This window comes from Camelus bactrianus, chromosome 13 (genome assembly GCF_048773025.1).
Source record: "Camelus bactrianus isolate YW-2024 breed Bactrian camel chromosome 13, ASM4877302v1, whole genome shotgun sequence".
NCBI lineage: Eukaryota > Metazoa > Chordata > Mammalia > Artiodactyla > Camelidae > Camelus > Camelus bactrianus.
Window position 1 is genome coordinate 72880978 of NC_133551.1, and position 20079 is coordinate 72901056.

The 20079-nt window shown below is 38.5% G+C and overlaps 1 protein-coding gene across 3 annotated transcripts in view; it reads right to left on the reverse strand.

The window, feature by feature from the left end:
- Positions 1-20079, reverse strand: part of UBE4B (ubiquitination factor E4B) — a 109096-nt gene that overhangs the window by 48003 nt on the left and 41014 nt on the right. Inside the window, exons 3-9 of one of the 3 annotated variants that reach the window (XM_074377461.1) lie at positions 15158-15293; positions 8562-8649; positions 7322-7466; positions 5398-5626; positions 4521-4931; positions 3631-3786; positions 3231-3278 (exon numbers count right to left, since the gene is read on the reverse strand). In XM_074377461.1, the coding sequence (XP_074233562.1) occupies positions 3231-3278; positions 3631-3786; positions 4521-4931; positions 5398-5626; positions 7322-7466; positions 8562-8649; positions 15158-15293 (1213 nt within the window). The remainder of the gene's footprint in view (positions 1-3230; positions 3279-3630; positions 3787-4520; positions 4932-5397; positions 5627-7321; positions 7467-8561; positions 8650-15157; positions 15294-20079) is intronic. The other 2 variants (XM_010957575.3, XM_010957576.3) reach the window with 2 other exon arrangements.

Here is a 20079-nt window from a genome sequence, read left to right on the forward strand (position 1 = left end):
TCTCTGGGAGAACATGTGAATCATTTCCTGATAACTACATCAACAGTCCAATTTAATAATGTAATTACTTCACATAATGGAAATATAGCTGAATCCTTCTGAAAACACAATGAAAATATTCCTGGGGTTTTATAGATGTCAGATCTGTGCAAACTGAGTCCCATTTTAAATGTACCAAGAAAATTCATTTCTTTTCTTTCTTTTTTTTTTTTTTTTGGCAGGGGGGAGGAGGTAATTAACTTCATTTATTTATATTTTAGAGGAGGTACTGGGGATCGAACCCAGGACCTTGTGCGTGCTCACCATGTGCTCTACCACTTGAGCTATACCCTCCCCCGAAAAATTGTTTCTTAAAAGGATTCTGTTGCAGTTTCTTGTCTTCTTTGTTGAGAATAATCACCCTCCTATTTTCTTATTTTTTTTAGATGCAAACTTTGGAACACTGTGTTTTCTCAATGCAAGGCAAAGTTAGAGCTGTGCAAGGTTAAGCAGTGCAAATTCCCTGAACAAATGATCACAGCGTGTCTTCTGTACTCCAGGCACTGCTGAAGGTCCTTGGGGCAGCACACTGAATCGAACAGATCAATTGAGACCTCGCTCATATGGCAATTACATGATAGAGGAGAGAAGATTAAAAATAATTAATATAGAAGTGCTGTGACGAAAAAGAGGAGCAGAATATGGGTGACAGAGAGGGGCAAGAAGTGTGGGGGTCACTGGGGGGTGTTTAATACAACAGGGGCAGGGAACATCCTCTCATAAGGTGGTATTTACACATAGACCTGCGGGCATCAGGGAGCCACACAGCCTACCCGGGGCCAGCTGTCCAAAGAGAGGAAACAAGTGCCTAGGGCAGGAGGGAAGATGCTGAGTGAGTCCAAGAACAGGATCCAGTGTATGAGCAAGAGGATGTAGGCCAGTGGAGGAAGGTAAGGTTAGAGGTGGAGCGTGTGTGTGTGTGTGTGTGTGTGTGTGTACGTGAGATGCAGGTTATAGGCCATCAGACGTAGGGTGAGAGGCTTTGGGTTTTACTCTGCGTAGGAAGGGACGTCACTGGAGGGTTTTGGGGACAGACATGGTGGAAAGAGTTCTTTTCCACTACTGCCATGTTTTATCTCCAAGGAGTGATGACCAGCAGAAATAAGAGAGTAAATGTAAATTTTTTCATTCCTTGCTGATTTTCTTTTTCTTTATTCACACAGGCTCATAGCTTTCAAGATCTGATCTCCTTCACTGAAATATCTAAGTAGAAGAAAAACAAAAACAAAACCCTGAATAAACAAAAGAAAAATTTCCTTCTAGTCATCAACTTCCTAAGAAACAAATGGAAAGTTTCCTCAGAATAATTCCTCGGCTCCCTTTATTACAAGGTAATTCTCACTTTACTCATTTTCATTCCGGCAGGAAGTAGTTCCTTATAATTCACATAGCTTTTTTCATAGAGGACTACAAAACATGATAGAAGGAATGCTTTTACCTTTCTTAAATTCATCCTTATCATCACCACTATAAATAAGTAACATATGAATGTAGGTCCCAACTACCTCCCAAAAGATGCACAACCCAACAACTCCACTGGGCGGGCAGAAAGGGAAACAAGCCCTTGATTGCTTCTTTTATGACATTGATCTCACCAGGCAAGAAATGAGTGTTAAAATTGCTTACTTCAAACTAAATAAAATTCTGAGAAGATCGATTAGACGAGGGGAAAGAAAACAATTATTTGCTGATAGCTCAAATTAACAAGGTTGTTTTGCTCCCCCATCCTGGTTCCGACCCTGTGTGCTTTTGCAAGCTCCTCTCTCTCTCTCTGTGAACAGTTCCATTTGAATATTCCCTGTCCTTCTACATTCTCTTTGCTGTCTATTCCAAATCTGTAATCTGCCAAAATCTGGACAGATCAGATTTCACTTTAACAGCCAGCACAGGACCTGCCAACTGACTGGAATGGGATTTTGTGATTAAGGAGAAAAATGCTGGCACTTCCTTGCCAAAGAACAGAGTAGATGCAGAAACTCTGGGCAGCGAAGTAACTAGCTAAGGAATGAGAACCACACAAGTCCTCTTGGGCAAAAATGGAGAAGCCGGAGGCAGCACGTCTGGTGGGAGGTCCATGAGTCCTGGGCTTGGGCTCCGCCACGTACTAGTTATGCGACTAACCTCCCTGTACCCCGTCGCCTTGCAGTAACCAGGAGCACTGCTGTGGGGAGTAAAGGGTAATGTGTGCTGAGGGCTGACAGTACCTGGAGCGTGATGCTCAGTCAGCATTTGCACTTATTAGGACACAATCAGTAAGTTTTATCTCTCCCTGTAGGTACAGAATCTATATCTGAGACACGGTTGGGATGTTAGAAGTCTAGACAGGAGTTAGTAAAAGTCTCACACAATCTGCTATCTTTGTTAGAGAAAGTCAGAACTAAACAGGCCAGGGAGAAGGAGCATTTCTTCCACAGACAATTTACAGTAAAACAGATAATAAAGTGCTTTTATCATGTATAGAAACTGATTCCTAACAAGGATACTGGCTGTATTACTATAATTGTGGAATAGGATTTTATCTACACGGAAAAGACACTTCCACCTTTGGGAAATTTACTTAAGAAATAGTGATCCAACATTCAACCTACTACAAATATCAACCTGCCTGAATCAATATTCAACGTTGCACCAACATTCCTCTCTCTACATATATACTCACTAATGACTCTTCTGAACACTGTCAAGTTTAATGAAGTGTACCTAACTCCTACTGCTGTCTCTATTTATAGCTGGAGTTATTTCTGAATAGTGCTGGGCACAAATACCAACTCAGTCCAGAGGAAACTTCAATTTAAGAGCAAAATCGTAAGACAATGAGTCAGAGGGTTAGAAAGAAGGTGCTGTTGTATTTTCTTGCTCAAAGTCACCTAGAAAACCAAAGCTGTCTTTTTTACTCAGTTTCTAGCAGTGAACGTTCAGCCACATTAGGAACTATATTTTCACCTCTGCTATCAATCCCCAGGCTGTCTAAACAAATAGGGTTCAGCTTCACCGGGGCCAAGGAGGTGATCAGCAAAATTTAGGATTAGAAGCGAAAGCAGAATGACAGTTACACTGGAGAATATGACCCCACGTGCTCTTCAGTGGACTGCCCAGACTAGCTGGAGAGGGACACACACTCACAAAAGCCCCAGCCCCTTTGCCATTCCCAAATAGCAGCAATCCATGCAACTGTATGTGAGAAAACCTGCCTCTCACAGAGAACACGCTGTTCACATCTGGCAGCTCCCAAGAACACTCTGGCGATAGATAAACGAAGGGTCTCTCAGTCTAAGTCTTAGATCAGGTGAGCTGAATGATGATTGATCTGCTGTGCAATCTGTTGTTCATGTTTCTGACAAACAATTATACACAGGTGTTCCTCCAAACTTACTGGGCAACAATGATGAAAGTATTTCTAGGTGCCACTTCACCCCATGAGAAGGTCCTAATGCTTTAGGACATGCAAGTTTCTAACACCTGGACTCTCCAGGCCACCTCACTTGACCCTACCCCTGTTTGGATTAAGGACACACCTCCAATTCAGGCTTATAAAAGTTAGTTCCTAAGCACCTATGCACATGCAGGGGTAAGACTCCATTCCTCTGATACCTGGACCCAAACTGGACACAAGAAAACTCATCACCACCACCACCACCTTCATCATCACCACCACCATCATCATCATCATCATCTTCTTCTTCATCTTCATCACTACTGTCCCCAGAGAGTGCGAGGAAGAGGAAGGAGAAAGGACTGTCGTACAAACTACCTCAATAAAAGCAAAAAAGGTCATCAGGGAACAGAGGAAAAACAAGAAGAAGAAAGCTTTTACAACTGCTGGCCTTTTAATTAAATCTTATGCTAAAAGTTGTCTGTACTGACATGCAGAAAAATAATTTACCTAAATTATACAGCATAGGAACTTTTGGGGGGAGGGAGGCACTGGAATTAATTAGTGGAATTCTAATTAATTCTAATTTCTAAGGGGCTGAAAATAAAGTGTCAAGGCATAACCACTGGCTCAGCCCCAGCGACCAGAGGTGAGGGATTTGCTCCCATGACCCCTTGGTCTGACTATATCTCAACTATGATTGGCAACAGTACAAAAAGTAGGCAAGTGGTCCTGTGAGCGCCAGCTCGCAAATACAAACTGTCCGCAGTCTCTGAAATTCATTTGTAATGAGAAACGACACATGAACCAGATTTTAAAAACTAAGTTACTTCTTTTTATTTTGTACAGGAAGGAGGAAGAGTGAGACGAAAGAAGGGAAGAAAGGAATTAACTTGGAGCAACCCGCACTTTGTGCTGTTATCCAAGCCTGGCAGAAGCACGGACCCGGGGCACGAGCCTACCAAGCTAGTTAGACACGCGCGTTAATAACCCCAAACAGAAAACACAGGTAACTGAGGTCAGTGTCACACAACAGTTCTTCCAAACCATGTTAATCTCCTTTCCCTGCACTTCAAACACGCACCCAGCTCTCCTGCTGCATAAATACCTAGGAGAAATCCTTAGGGAGGAGGGACGTCTGCTCACGGCACTGGGTGAGGCGGGCAGGAAAGGTGGCCCCGAGCTGGTGGGTCTGTGTCTGGAAGAGCTGGCAGGTACTGCTTGAGGGCTACTAGCGGGGACAGGGAGGCTTGGTGTGCTAGACAGGACGGAGCTGCCCGAGGATCGCGGGCTAGGAGAAGACGAAGCCCCCCAGGGGTGGGTGACAGTGTAGGGGCGGTACCGCGGAGATGAGGGCTGGCTCCCCGCGGCCGTCCTGGAGGCCGAACCATGCGGGCTCAGGGCCATGGAAGGCGCAGCCGCCTGGCTGGCGGCCTGGGAAGGGGAGGCAAAAGACGGACTCATCAGTGGCCCCGAGCTCCAGAAACTCGTCCTGGGAGCTGGACTAGTTTCATAGAGGCTAAATTAGTTGAGAGAGAGGAAAGAAGAGAAAATTGAAGAAAACCTTGAGAGAGAGAACTAAAATGGAAAATACCAAGATTTTAAAGAAGAGTATAATTGCACTTCATATCTCTAAGCATTCGAGTCTATAAATCTTTTAGATACTCATCTAAATAATTATAATCTAATTGCTGTACCGACCTACAGGCTATACTTAAAATCTGAGAAAGCCTTCTCTCCCAAGACTAATGTACTATATACAGCCTTTTGTTTCTAAAATTTAATTTACCAGTAGCCTAACCATGGAAAGCCAAAGAGACCAAACTGGAAAAGACGGTACCTCCTGCGATGAGTAAGTCTGTCCCCCCAGACATGATACATGCCATAACCTGAATGACACAGGCCCATGAGTGAACACTGCCTTCTCTCCCATACTTCATGGCTATTTCACTTCCAATTAGACGCGCAGAAAGAATCACACTGACCTAGACAAAGAGCTGGCACCGAAGGAACCCAAACTGCAGAACATGGGGCTTGTTCCTGGATTGGAGCCAGTATTTAGCATGAGATTTCTGTCTGGTGACCGAGCTGCCGCTGCAATTGGCTGGGATGTGGCTGTCAGACTGGCAAACGGGTTTTCATCTCTAGTCTGAGTGGACATCATTAGCACTTCCATTAAAATCTGGCCAATTAAGTCCTTAAAATCGGAGAACACTGTTGGAAAGGCAGAATAAAGAAGAGGTTACACATGGTTCTTCATACACATGGTCCCTGAATGAGCCAAAGTGAATCCAAGAAGCTCAATGTGGTATTTTGGACTGGATTCTGGAACAAGAAAAGGACAATAAATAGTAGAAAACCTGTTTCACCAGAAAGCCTGGTGAAATCCAAACAAGGTCTAAAGTTTAGTTAATAGTCACATCTTGGTTCTGACAAATATACTATGGTTACGTAAGATGCTAACATCAGGACAAACCGAGTGAAGTGCATTGAAGAACTCCCTGCATTATCTCTAGAACTTTTCTGTAAATCTAAAGTTATTCCAGAATAGTTAAAAAAAAAAAAAAAAAAGTTGGCGCCCAGTCGATGAGAGTCACTGCTGATACGTATTAACTGTAAAAAGAAGCTACTTCCAGCTATGAGGTTAGTTTATCAGGCTAGAAGTGCGACTGGGTTATGTCCTCATCTATGTACGTTTCACATACAGTGAAAGTATTAAGTACAAACTTCAAAGTATTTTATGAAGGGTCTAATATTTAGTCACCATCTGGCTTTTTGGAGCAGATTCTGTTTTCTAGCTTCCTTCTTATTCTTGGCAGCTCCCAGTTGCTTTACTGTAGGTCTTTAGATAATATTTTAAACATTAATAATAAAATGTCTAATCCCTGTAAATCTTATCTGATTAGTTATTAAAAATTACCACTTAAATGTTTACAAGACAGACTTGAGAATCTTAAGATTTCCAATAAGAATAATAACAAGTGGCAGGGGTTTTAAACTCATTTTTGCTAAGCTCATCTGTATAACCAGAGGTAATAATAAGATCCCAGGGAAATCAGAAGTAAATTATCCATCCGCCAGGAACACAGGTTCTTTTTTTTTGCCACGGAAGACAGGCAGCAGAGGAAAAGAAACGCAGTCACTTCCACGTTCACACACTCATTTAACATCTACCTACTAAGGGGTTATTAAGTGCAGGCACTGGGAATACCTCAGTGAGCAAAACAGACAGAAATCCGGGCCATCGGGGAGGCTGTATTCCAGTGATACGCCAAAGAACACTCCAGAGCACCTCCCCGACCTCGTCTGCATTCCAAATGACTGCTCTAGAGAAAAGTGACAGTGCCCTGTAAGGCTGGTGACTTGCTAAGAGTTTTATTACTTTGTTGTAAGTGTGGTTTAGTGTAGCCTCTTAAAATAGAATCCTGTAACCACAGCAAATATCAATGTGTTCTATCTTGCTAAGCAATTTAATCAAGGAGATTTACCCCATTGTCTACACATGACCCGACAGGCACTTAAAGCAGGCAGGGGTCAGACAGAGAGCCTCTCCCAGCATCCCTGGAGGCTGCTCAGCACACTCCTACCCAGAGGGTAAGAGGCACTAATGCTCTCTCTGAGCACCTGCTTATCACAAAGGAAGAAACTTCAACCTTGAGACAATGGAGACCACTAATTTATTTATACAGCTTTCTTTTAGAGAAATCATAAAAGCGGAAAAACAGAAAAGTCATTTATCAATAATGTCAGTGGACAGTGGCCAAACAGCAGTGTCCTCATCAAGAAGGATCCCTGTAATCAAAAGCCCCAAAGCAAGACAGAATGCATGTGGATAGAAGAGAAAGACAAAAGACTTTACATTCTGGTTTTTTATTAAGGACTCTTAAGACAACGGAGCTTGATTCCTACCTTCTTTTGGGTTCTGCTTAAATTGTGCAGAAAGAGAAGAAAGAAAGATGACATCTCTGTCCCGATCCTTCCAGGAGACACGAAAGATCTTACAGACCAGCTGTAAGGCCTGTTCTTCAGACACTTCAGAACCTGATGAAGGCTCCTTGTAAGGAATAAGATTTGGAGGTTAATTTCAAGTAGTAGGAGGTATGAATTAGACTTTAATAGAAATACCTAATCCTGATTTAATTCACTTATTAATGAGTCTATTTTAGAAACACATAGAACTATTCACCCATTGATTTAGGGAAACATAAACTTGTTACTATGACTTCAGAGTTACAACACGTAGGTCTCATGAGCCTACAACACAGCCTACCGGGGTTTGACTATAAAACAGCAAGATTGCTAACAGGAACTGCCAAGGAAGAAAGATGGTGAAGGACGAACATTTACCCCATTTATTTATTTCTCTGAATGTTGAAGGACTAGGTTAACGTTCTAGGTACACAATCATTTTTCTCCAGAAAGTTTCCCAGAATTTAACATTTCTCACTACTTTCCATCACAGATAAAATATCATATATGAAAGAATTTTGTAAACATTAAAAAAAAACCAAACTATACAAAATAAAGCATTGCACCACTAGGAGGCTACAGTCCAACTTCTAATAACCATCCAAATATGGTGCTGAACACTAATAATTGATTGAACATAAAGTGATGCAATTACCTAAACCAGTTGTACACATGACACACATACAAAAACCCTCCAAAAGACCTTTTTCTAAATATAGGGAATTAAAAGCTCAGATGATAAGAAAATGTAAAAACCCCATGTTTTTAAGAAGCTTCTACCTGCTACTAAGCTTCACATTTTCTTGCTTCAATTCCCACTCATTTTCCTCAGAACACTACTAAAGATATGATGGCTTACTTGCTTAAGTAATTAAAGACCAACAGAAAAAAAAATCCAATTAGCTTTAAATTAACTGCTATAATTTACTGATGAAAAACGTGGACCTGGAACAGAGATAATGGAAGGATTTTATCAGATAAAAGGACTGAGTTATACGTCCATTAATAAGAGCAATCCAGGCTATTTTTCCTTAAAAGAAAAAAAAAATCACCTACATAGGGTCTGCTGGTTTGGGGTGGCCTTCCCTAATAGACTTTACAGATACAAGGCCCGAAGCAGTGTTTACTACTTATATTACCTGGACTAAACACAGAAGCAAGGGCTTCATCTCTTACCAACCTTATCGCTGAGGCTCCTTTTTTCTCTTCGATCATTTTCATCAACCTCCATGTTTTCAATTCCTGAATCCACATCTACCTGGGACATGCTTTAAGTAGAAAAGACAAATCAGTCTCTCACCTTCTATAAATCCACCCAATGTCATAGCTGCTGGTTGAGGAAAAGTTTTAAAATGTCGATCAAAATCAGTCAGGAAAGCAAAACAATAAAGGGTCATCTTCTTCCTCATTAATTTTTAAGAGCTCTTCGTATATTAGGATATAAACATTCTGTCTGTCATACTTGTTGAAAATATTTTCCCCAGGTTGTCATTTTCTTAGGCTCACTTTCAAAAACAAAAATTAGAGCAGTTTTTCTATATATACTGTTTTTAAATGATATACAATCAGCCAGAGCCTGATTACAAAATTTGGTTAAGTACAAATATTCTTTTTCCACACATTAAATAAATAATTGTTTCAGCACCATTTATTGAAAAGACCATCCGATCATTCTTTTCACACTAATGTGAAATCACCTAGGTCACACATCCAGTTGTCACATATGCGTATGTCTCTTTCTGGATACTCATTTCTGTTCCATTAGACCATCTGTCCGTCCCTGAGACAACTCCACTCTACCATACTTCCTAAAACCTCCTAAGTTTTGGTATTGCTAGCTCAATGCCTCTACCCTGTTCTTCTACTTCAAGAGACTCTTGGCCATTCTTGGCCCTCTACTCTTCCACACATACTTAAGAATCAGCCTGACAGGTTCCTTAAAAATCCTGTTGGGATTTTGACTAGAATTTCACTGACTCTAGAGATCAGATTGGGGAGGAATGACATCATTATGTTATTGGTCTATCCATTGACAAGGTATCTCTCTCCAAGTATTTAAAGTTTTTCTATAAAACTTCATAATTTTCTCCATAAGTCTTTCACTTCTTTTGCTACATTTATCCCTTGGTACCAGATATTTTTCAATAAAATTAAGAATGGTACCTTTTTAAAAATTAAGTTTTCTAATTTTTTGTTGCTAATACACAGCAGTGTACCTGATTTTAGATATAGACCTCTTATAAGCAACTTGTGTCTTTATACCTTGGGTTTACTGAGTAGATAACTATTTCATCTTCAAATAATAACTGATTTGTTTCTTCCACTCCAGTCCTAACTTGTTTTACTGCACATGTTGAATAGAAGCAGAAACAGCAGTCATCCTTGTTCTTATTTTGAATTTTAAAAAGAATGTTTCTAATTTCTCACCACTAAGTATAAGAGTTGCTACAGTTTTTTGGTAGATGTCTTTTACATTAGTCAGAATAAGAGGCTATGCTGTGGTAACACATACACTCTGCAATCTTAGAGGCTTAACACTATAAGGGTTTATTTCTTGCTTACGCAAAGTCTGGTGAGAGTGAAGCATCCTTACTCCATCCTTAATCTATGCCATCTGCAATACACAGCCTCCAAGGTCACTGGAGCAAGAGAAGAGAGGGATGGAGGAGGAACATCGGCTCAACTGCCTTCACCTAAAAGTGACACATGTCACTTCCACTCCCAAGTCTACTGGACAGAACTAGTTACTTGGTCCCCATCTAATTGCAAAGGAGACTGGAAATGCAGGGGAGCATATAGAATGTTTGGTGAACTCTGTCTCTGCCTTAATATCAATTTAAGTTTTGGTCTCCTGTTTCCTGTTTGCTAAGATTTTTATCATGAATCAACATTGAATTTTATCAAACCTTTGCAACCACCAGGATTATATGGCCTTTCTCTTTCATATAAAATGAATAATATAAATATTATTCAAATATTTATAGACTTTCTAATGTTAAAGTGCCCTTGCATTCCTGGGATAAACTTACATTAGTCATGTTATGCTATATTCCTTTTTAAATGAGACTTTTCATTGAAATATGTATACGGTATTGTGCATAGAGGATATATGTTTGGCTGAATAGTTTCACAAAGTAAATGTGCTGATGTAATCAACCAGCGCCCAGATCAAGAAATAGAACATTACCAGCTCCCGGAATCCCCCTTATGACCCTTCCAATCACTACTGCCCTACCCACAGTAACCACTATCCTGGCATCTAGCCCCATAGATATTTTGTCTGTTTTTTATGTGCTACAGTATTTGATTTGTCAATACCTTAAGGTTTTTGCAAATATGTTCATGAATATGATTACCATGTAATTAATTTTCCTCTTTTACATTATTCTTATCTGGTTTTGTATATTAAGGTCTTACTAGCCTCGTAAACTGAGTTGGTAAGTTTAAAAATTATCTGGAACAATGTGTGTAAAGTTGGAATGGTAAAATTACCTACAAAATCATACAAGCAAGGTGCTTTCTTTGGAAAATTTTAAATACCAATTCAATTTAACTCACACTTTTTTGATTATTCAGTTCTCCCTTTCTTCTTGAGTCAATTTTGGGAGAAATACATTTTTCTAGAAATTTGATTTTCATCCAAATTTTCAACTGCACATGCATCTTGCATATTCACATTTTTCAAGAATTCTCTTTTTCAATAACAATTATTACTGTGAGTGCCCATTCTATGCAGGCATTGTTCCAGGTGTCTGAGATGACAGCAAACAAAAGAGACAAAAAAATATCTCTGTGTAACAGAGCTTCCATTCTAGTTAGAAAGAGGAAGATGATAAATAATAAACATAATAAATAAAGATATAGTATAGCAATAAATGCTACAGAAAAGTTAAAGAAAAAAGAGCAGGGAAAAGGCATGTGAGAGGGTAGGGCTTTTCCTTTTAAATGGGGTGAGCCTCACTGAAATGCTATTTAAGCAAATACGAAGGAGGTTAGCCACGCACATATCCAGGGGCAAAGTATTCTAAGAGGTTTTATTCCCAATACTTATATTCTCTTTTTCCTTTTTTCATTAAAAAACAAATTTTTTTTATGCGGGGAAGTAACTAGGTTTATTTATTTATTTGTTTAATTTTTAGAGGAGGTCCTAGGGATTGAACCCAGGATCTCCTGCATGCTAAGCATGCACTCTATCACTTGAACCATCCCCTCCTCTTCTTTTTTTCATTTTTAGTTATGTATGGCTTTATATTCTAAAGATCATTTTACCTGCAACACACAAATGATGATATGTAATATCTGTTATTGTTCAGTTCTAGATACTTTCAAACTTCCATTATGATTTTTTCTTTGACCCGTATTTAGAAGCATGATCTGTTATTAAAATTTCCAAACTTATAATGGGTTTTTAAGTTTGTTTCCCTATATTATCTAACCTAATGACAGAAAACGTGATTTGTATGATTCTGATTCCTGAAACTTTTGTCAACAGGTATTAGAAAAGAATGTGTATTCTCAGCGGTGAGGGTATAGCTCAGTGGTAGAGTGCGTGCTTAGCATGCACCAGATCCTGGGCTCAATCCCCAGTACCTCCATGAAGGAAGGAAGGAAGAAAGAAAGAAAAAAATCTCTCACTTCAAAAAAACAAAAAAAGAAAGAAAGAATGTGTATTCTCTAACTATAGAGTGCAAAGCTCTGTATCTTTATATCTTTCAATTAGATCAAGCTTGTTAGCTGTGTTTAATTTGTCCATATGCCTGATATTTATTCTCTTTGTTCTACTGATGGCTGAACGAGACTTGTTAAGTCCCCCATTATGATTATGTATATGTCAATTTCCTCTACTTCTATCAATATTTGCTTTATTACATGTTGCTTTTATATTACTTAGAGGACATACTTTGGAAACTGTTATATACCCTACTGGTAAACTAAACATTTACCATTATGCAGTGCTTGTTTCTAGTAACATTTTGTGACAAAGTCTAATTTCTTAATATATTTATCCCGATTTTCTTTTGTTTAGTATTTTCCTGGCATATTTTTTCCCTTCCTTTTCCTTTCAATCTTTCTCTAATGTTTCAGGTATGCCTTCTGTAAACAAGAATAAAGCTGGGTTCTATTTTGTTTTTAATCCAATCTATGCCTTTTCACTGTGAACTACTATCATTACTAACATATTTCCATTTCTTTGACCATCTTATTTTGTGCTATTTGTCTCTTTTTTTAAATTTTGTGTTTCTTTCTTCCCTTTCTTTGAATTGTTCCATATTTTCCCTTTACTAGTTTCAAAAATATACTCTTTCTGTTCTTTTAGTGGTTACCCTTGATATCTTATCAAGCATTCTTAACTCAAAATCTAAAAGCTGGTCAGTATCTTTACCCCTCTCCCAAGTATACAAGAACCTTACAGCTTAGCTTGCTCTAATCACTTCCCTTCTGGCTAATCTGCTGTTGCTATTTGGTCTGTTAGGTCTATCTGATTTTTTCACTTCTCTCCCCCAATATTATTTTATACATTGTTATTGCTGTTACATACTATCAGTGTTTGTTCAGATTTATACGTATTTATTATCTTCTTGACTCATTTTTCCTTCTTGCATCTCAGACATTAGTCCTGAGATCATTTTCCTTCTTCTCAAACTGCATCTGTTAAACGTTGGGGGTTTTCTGGTAGCAGGTTAATTTTTTGTTTGCTTTTTAAATCTATAGGTATCTTTATTTCACCCCTGCTCTTAAAAGATAGTTTCACAACGGCACATAATTCCCAGTTGGCAGTTATTTTCTCTCAGCATCTTCCACCATCCTCTGGCTTCCATCATTCAGATATCCAAAGTTGCTTTAAACATCTTTGTCTTTGGTGTTCTGCAATTTTACTATAAAATGTCTAGATGAGGGAAGGGTAGAGCTCAGTGGTAGACTGCATGCTTAGCATATGGATGAGGTCCCAGGTTTGATGCCCAGTAACTCCAATCAATCAATCAATACATACATACATACATACAAATAAATAAATAAAGTACAAATAAATAAATAAAAATAAACATAATTGCCTCCTTCCTCACCTCCTAAAATTAAAAAAAAATTTTTTTTAATGTCTAGATATGAATCTCTTTGTTTAATCTGCTTGCCAGTTGTTGGGCTTCCTGAATGAGGATTCGTATCATTTATTAACTCTAGAAAAATTCTCAGCCATTTCTCTTTCTGATAATGGCTTCCAAACCAGCAGAGAAAAAAACCATTGACTAACGAGAGGGGTGGGGCTTCTCCTGGTCTGCCTATTCTGTCCCTTTGGTATTTCCAGATATATATTGGGTCTGTGTCCTCTCTATTTCTAAATATCCATCGTATTTCTCACTCTTTTTCTCTTTGTGGTGCACTTTGGGTAAATTCTTCAGCTCTTTCCTTTCATTTGTTCATTTCTCTTTAGCTATTTTAAACCTATTGTTCATTATATCTTTCCATTTGTAGAAACTCTGTTTGGTTCTTTTTCAAATCAGTTTGGTTGTTTTTACAGTTGTTTGCCCCTTAATCATGTTTTCAATGCTCTTTTAATTGATTAAAATACATAAATTCTACAACCTGTATTTGATAATTCCCAAACCCAGAAGTCTCTAGGTGAGTAATTCTGTTGTAGCTGATTCTGCTGATTCTTACTCATGGTGGCTTTTTTCTAGGGTTTTGATTTTTGACCATGAGCTCATATTTCTTGGAAATTTTTCTAGGGAAATTCTCTGAAGACGTGGATTACATGTTTGTTTCTCACAGATGGCTAAAGGCACTAAAGGGTCCACTGTACATGACAGTTCTCAGTCTGTGGTTTTTCAGACTACAACATCAGTGTAACTTTAGGTGCTAAACCCATGTAAAAGTTACCCACTGGCCATGAAACTGCAGAGCTGACTTGATTTTTTTTTAAAATTTGTCCATTCAGAGCACAGGTAATAAGAACACAATTGTTTCTGTTGGCTTTTTTTTTTTAATGGAGCTATGGGGGATTGAACCCAGGAACTTGTGCATGCCAAGCACACACTCTACCACTGAGCTATACGTCTCTCCCCTCAGGAACACAATTGTTTTTACTCTGACGTTGAGTTTTTTCTACATGATCTTTCTTCTGAGAGTGTAGTCCTTTCTGAATTCTTGCCTAACATGGGATGATCCCTGACCTGGCTCCTCACTCCAACCCACCCAAGTGCATAACACCTCACACACAAAGAAAATGGTATCTATCTGGCCCACTGATGTAAACAGAGGGGCTGCCTGAGGCAGAAGAGGTGGGTCCTGGGGGGTCTGGTTTGCCCAAAGGAGTAAAGGAATCAATCCCCTCAGTCACTCCGTCATCCACTTGTGGCACATCTGCCACCCAGGAAGGCTTGGCTCTAGGATACTCTGATCCTTATATGGAACTCCCAAAATATTTGGCTGACCTGCCTGTACCCTTCCAAACATTTTTAATTTCACCAATTAGTAAATCTTTGAAGAAATTTTTAGGGGCTGACATATGCTTGCCAACTTTGTATTTACAAAACAAGGACATTTTTTAAAAAAACATTTTTTAACACCTATACTATTATCTCATAAAAGACATTCCAACACCAAAAACATAAAAAGGTATAAAGGACATTCCAGAATAACACAAAGACTTTTACATTTAATAAATTTAGCTCTAATTTTCTAAAGATGGGCATGGATCTCTGGGCTGACATTCTAGATCTTCCGGATCTTTCTCTTTCCATAAATAAAACCGCTTATTGGAAAACTGACTTACTTTACCTTTTCTCACAAGAGACACCATCGATATCCATGCTCTGGGAGCGCGAGAGAGACTGAGATTGTGTTTCAAGGCTATTGGAGGGCGAGCTGCTGAGAGAACTGACTCCTTCACTGCTCTGGCTTCGATGGGCTACTCCTGACCGGAAGAGACAAAAAAGATTAAGTCTCACGTGAAGTAGCATTAAAGCTATTTGTAACGGCAACCATAAACATACACAGTCAGCATTCAGACCATCATGACAGTTGGCAATTGAGGAATTTCTATCAGAAGATTACGAGAAAGGTCAAAGTAACATTAAAATCATAGGAACATGCAGAAGAAATCATAATTTATCAATATACATCATATGAGGTCAGTCACAGGGCTGTATCTGATACCTAAAACTAATTCATCATCACCTTCTCTTTAAATAAGTCAAACTATGGTCCCTAAGTACAAATTAGCTTCCACGATAGTCCAGAAAAATCCTCGAGATGCCAAAAACAAAATACATTAACAAATGGATAGAGCGATATAAAGATGGAGAGATGTGTGATAAAAGAAATAGAGTGAGATGCTAATGGTAGAATCTAGGTGATGGTTATATAGCTGTTCACTGCAAAATTCTTTCCACTTTGCTCTATGCTTAAAATGTTCATAATAAAATGTTGAAAATATACAAATAGATGCATCTAAACCATGCCCTTAAATAAAGATCAATCCATTTATTGACTGAACATCTTATTTCTGACAGTTTGGGGAATATTTTAAAACCGACATCATCCTTGCCCCGACAGAGCTTACAGTGTGGTGAATGCAGCCACACGCACAGGGACAGAGTGTTTCTCTCGGTGTCTTCAAAACCACATTTTTCATAGAATTTTAAAAATTCCTTTAACTCTATGAATATCTTCCTACAAAAAAAAAAAGTTTACGCAGGCATTTTCAAGTACTTAAAATAATATACACCTATGTTGCTGAAAGGCAAATGACTCGCACGTTTTAAAAAACAAAAAACAACTTGAGTTATCACTTGCAGCTGAAATAACTACCAAGTGGATAAAACTTTAACCCTCCCAGCGTTCCAAGAAAGTCAGCCTGATACCCTTTCATGTTTCTCTTCATTGAAGACTATCACAAAACACTTACCCATTCCTGACAGCAGGTTTTAACATGTACCTGTTTATTAAAACTTCTGCAGGACTCATGAAGAAAAAGAGAAACTAAATTTTCACTATTCAAAGGTAGATTTAAGTAAAATACAAAAAGTAGCTGATGTAGTGATAATTCCGAAATTAACGCACAGAAGATAGTAAAACTTAGTCATTAATTCAAGTGTAATTCAAAGTAAGTTCTCAATGAATATTCATTGAAGGAATAAATAAATGCTAGAGTAATATGGATTATAACCCAAAGTAAAAAGTAAATATACATGAGTTCATACTGATATCACAAAGGATTAAGTAAATAACCAGACACATGTCCTTTATAGAAGAATTCAAAATATACGCAGATCCTCGTCCCTCTAGGAGGTAAGGCTGAACTCCCACTGCTGGAATGATCTGGACTCAGGAAGTTGATTCCAAAGAACTGAGTCTGGAAAAGGAAAAATCCTGACTTTCCACCGCAGAGACCTGGTGAACACCACCGGAACCAGGTGGTGAAGATGAACATCACTAGGGGTGCCGTGTGTTGAGTATGCATCCCAGAAATGATGTGAGAAGTGCAGTCTTCCTCCTAAGCCCCAAGCCGAGGTCTAATCACAAGGAAAACACCAGATAAAGCCAAATTAAGGGACACTCTACAAAGCACTCTCCAAAACTTAAGATAATGAAAAACAAAGAAATACTGAAAAACTGTCACAGACCAAATGAGACTAAGGAGACTCACGTGTAGTTTAGTTGATAATAATATATCACGGATAATTTTAGTTTTGATAAATGTATCAGGTAGTAACATTAGGGGAAAAGAGGTGAAGGGTATAAGGGAATTCTCTAGTCTGTGCAACTTTAATTAAAAAATCTAAAAAATAATTTTATAATAATAATTTTTGGAATAACCAATATAAACGTTTATTTTACAAAAAGTTTAGGATTGGAACCCTGATGTCATGATTTCTAGTTATGTGACCTTGATATTTACTTGAACATTTCACTTGTAAACTGATAATGTTGGTATCTGCACAGCCGACATCATAGTCCTATTGTGAAGAGCCAATGAAATAACAAATGTGAAAGTGTTTATAAACTATACAGACATACTCACATGCATCAGGAAAGAATGGAATGAGAAATAAGAGTAAACTCCCAAATTTTTGGTGGAGTCTTTAGGGTTTTCTATACATAATGTCAGGTTATTTGCAAATAGTGAGTTTTACCTCTTCCTTTTCATTTGAGATGTGTTTTATTTCTTTTTCTTGCCTAACTGCTCTGGTTAAGACTTCCAAAACTATGTTGAATAACGATGGCAACAGTCAGCCTCCTTGACTTGCTCCTGATCTGAGAGGAAAAGTTTTCTGCTTCTTACCACTGAAAGTGATGCTAGCTGTGGACTGACATTAAACGGCCTTTATTATGTCGAGCTACATTCCCTCTATACCCTCTCTGATGAGAGTTTTTGTAAGTGGAGGTTGAATTTTGTCAAACGCTTTTTCTGCATCTACTAGGGTGTTCATAGGACTGGTACCCTTCATTCTGTTAACGTGGTGTATCACGCTGATTGATCTGTGGATGCTGAACCGTCCTTGCTTCCCTGGATTATGATCCAATTGATTATGGTGTACGATCTTTTTAATGTACTGTTGATTTGGCCTGCTAATACTTTATTGAGGATTTATTGCTCTTATATTCATCAGAGGCATTGGCCTGTAATTTTCTTTTCTTCTGGTGTCCTTGTCTGGTTTTGGTATCAGGGTAATGCTGGCCTCATAAAATGGTATGGAAGTGTTCCCTCCTCTTCTATTTTTGGAAGAGTTTGAGAAGGGTTGGTATCCTCTTTGAGTACTGGTAGAATTCACCAGTGAAGCTGTCTGGTCCTGGACTTTTGTTTGTTGGGAGGTTTCTGATTACTGATTCAATCACCTTACTAGTAATTGGTCTACTCATAAATTCTATTTCTTCATGATTCAGTCATGGAAGGTTTATGTTAAAATCTTGGTTTTTCTTAAACACACTCTCTTAGAGAGTCTAGCTGAGAGACTGGAGAGAGATGGTGAGAAAAATGGCTATCATATTCATAAATCAAAAGCAGAACTACTTCCTGGATGCCTACTATGAAGTCAATAGATAAGAAGGAAATAAAAGATAACTTTATTTAGAGTGTTCAATCTAGTTAGGAAAATAAGATAAATGCACTCAAAACTAAGAATGGTTTGTGTGCCATAATCTCTAAGGATTATACTTACTGGGGTAAGTGTAATGATGACTGGAATAGGAACAGAGATGCTCTGAAAATCAGGATATGAAGTTAAATACAGCATGACCCTAGGAATAATGCTATATAATAGACCCTATTATAATAAAAACATATATAAAAATCTCTCACTTTGATGGCCAAAATACATACAAAATATACCCACCTTCGGTGGCCAAAAGGCCAATCCAGTGAGATTAAATAACCAAGATGGCAAAAGATGCACCTTTTACAACTCAGAATACTGAAATGTACAAGCTAAAAACCACAATTAGGAGCCTTCCAAGTCCAGAAGCCTTTTAGGGGTCCCACTGCAGCCCTCTGGCCTTGGGGCTTCTGTCTGAGCCTCTGCCTCTAACCAGCTTCTTAATCACCCTCCAACCTTTTCCCACTCCCTCTCCCAAGCTGCAAACCAAATGGAAATAGGGCATCTTTCTAAAGAAGGGGGGAAGAAAAGGATCTTAACACAGGATTAACAATCAACAATAGAACAAAAGGTTATAATTGTACTGTCATTTCTGATAGCATTCTCAGCCAAAGATAATTTACCATAAAAGAATGATTTTGATTTTGTTGAAATTCCTACAAATGTACTATTATATGACAACGATGTTCATTATCAAGAGTGGAGAAAGAGGGGGAAGGTATAGCTCAGTGGTAGAGTGCCTGCTTAGCATGCATGAGGTCCTGGGTTCAATCCCCAGTATCTCCATTAAATAAATACATAAATAAACCTAATTACCTTTCCCCTCCAAAAAAAAAAAAGAAAGAAAGAAAGAAAGAAAGAAAAAAAAAAAGAAAGGAAAAACAAACAAAAAAAAGAGTGGAGAAGGAAATTGAAGGGAAACTGAAGATGGCTGCTATAGCTCAGGCCTTGCAAAATCATCACCAAGCTCGTTTTTGCCCCAGGACCTTCACATCCATTGTTCCTTCTGTCTGGAAAGATTGCCCCAAAGATAACCCACTTGGTTTGCTCCCTAGCTTCATTCAGGCCTCTGCTAAAATGTCGCCTTCTTAATGACAACTACAGTTGACTAACTTAAGATAACCATGAGTTCCTCCCTGCAGGCAGTAATACTCCACCTCAGTTCTCTATTTTTCTCCGTAACAATTATCACCACCTGATAGATTTAAGGTTATTTAAAAATAATTCTCTCTCAATTAAGAAAACAATCTCATTCACAATCATATTAAAAAGAGTAAAATACCTGGGAATAAATCTCATTAACGAGGTAAAAGACCTACACTCAGAAAACTGTAAGACACTGATGAAGGAAACTGAAGATGACACAAACAGATGGAAAGGTATTCTGTGCTCATAGATTGGAAGAATTAGTATTGTTAAAATGACCATAGTACCCAAGGCAATCTACAGATTCAATGCAATCCCTATCAAAATACCAATGACATTTTTCACAGAACTAGAATAACTCCAAAATTTTATGGAAATGCAAAAGGCCCTGAATAGCCAAAACCATCTTAAGGAAGAAGAACAAAACAGGAGGTATCACGCTCCCTGATTTCAAACTAT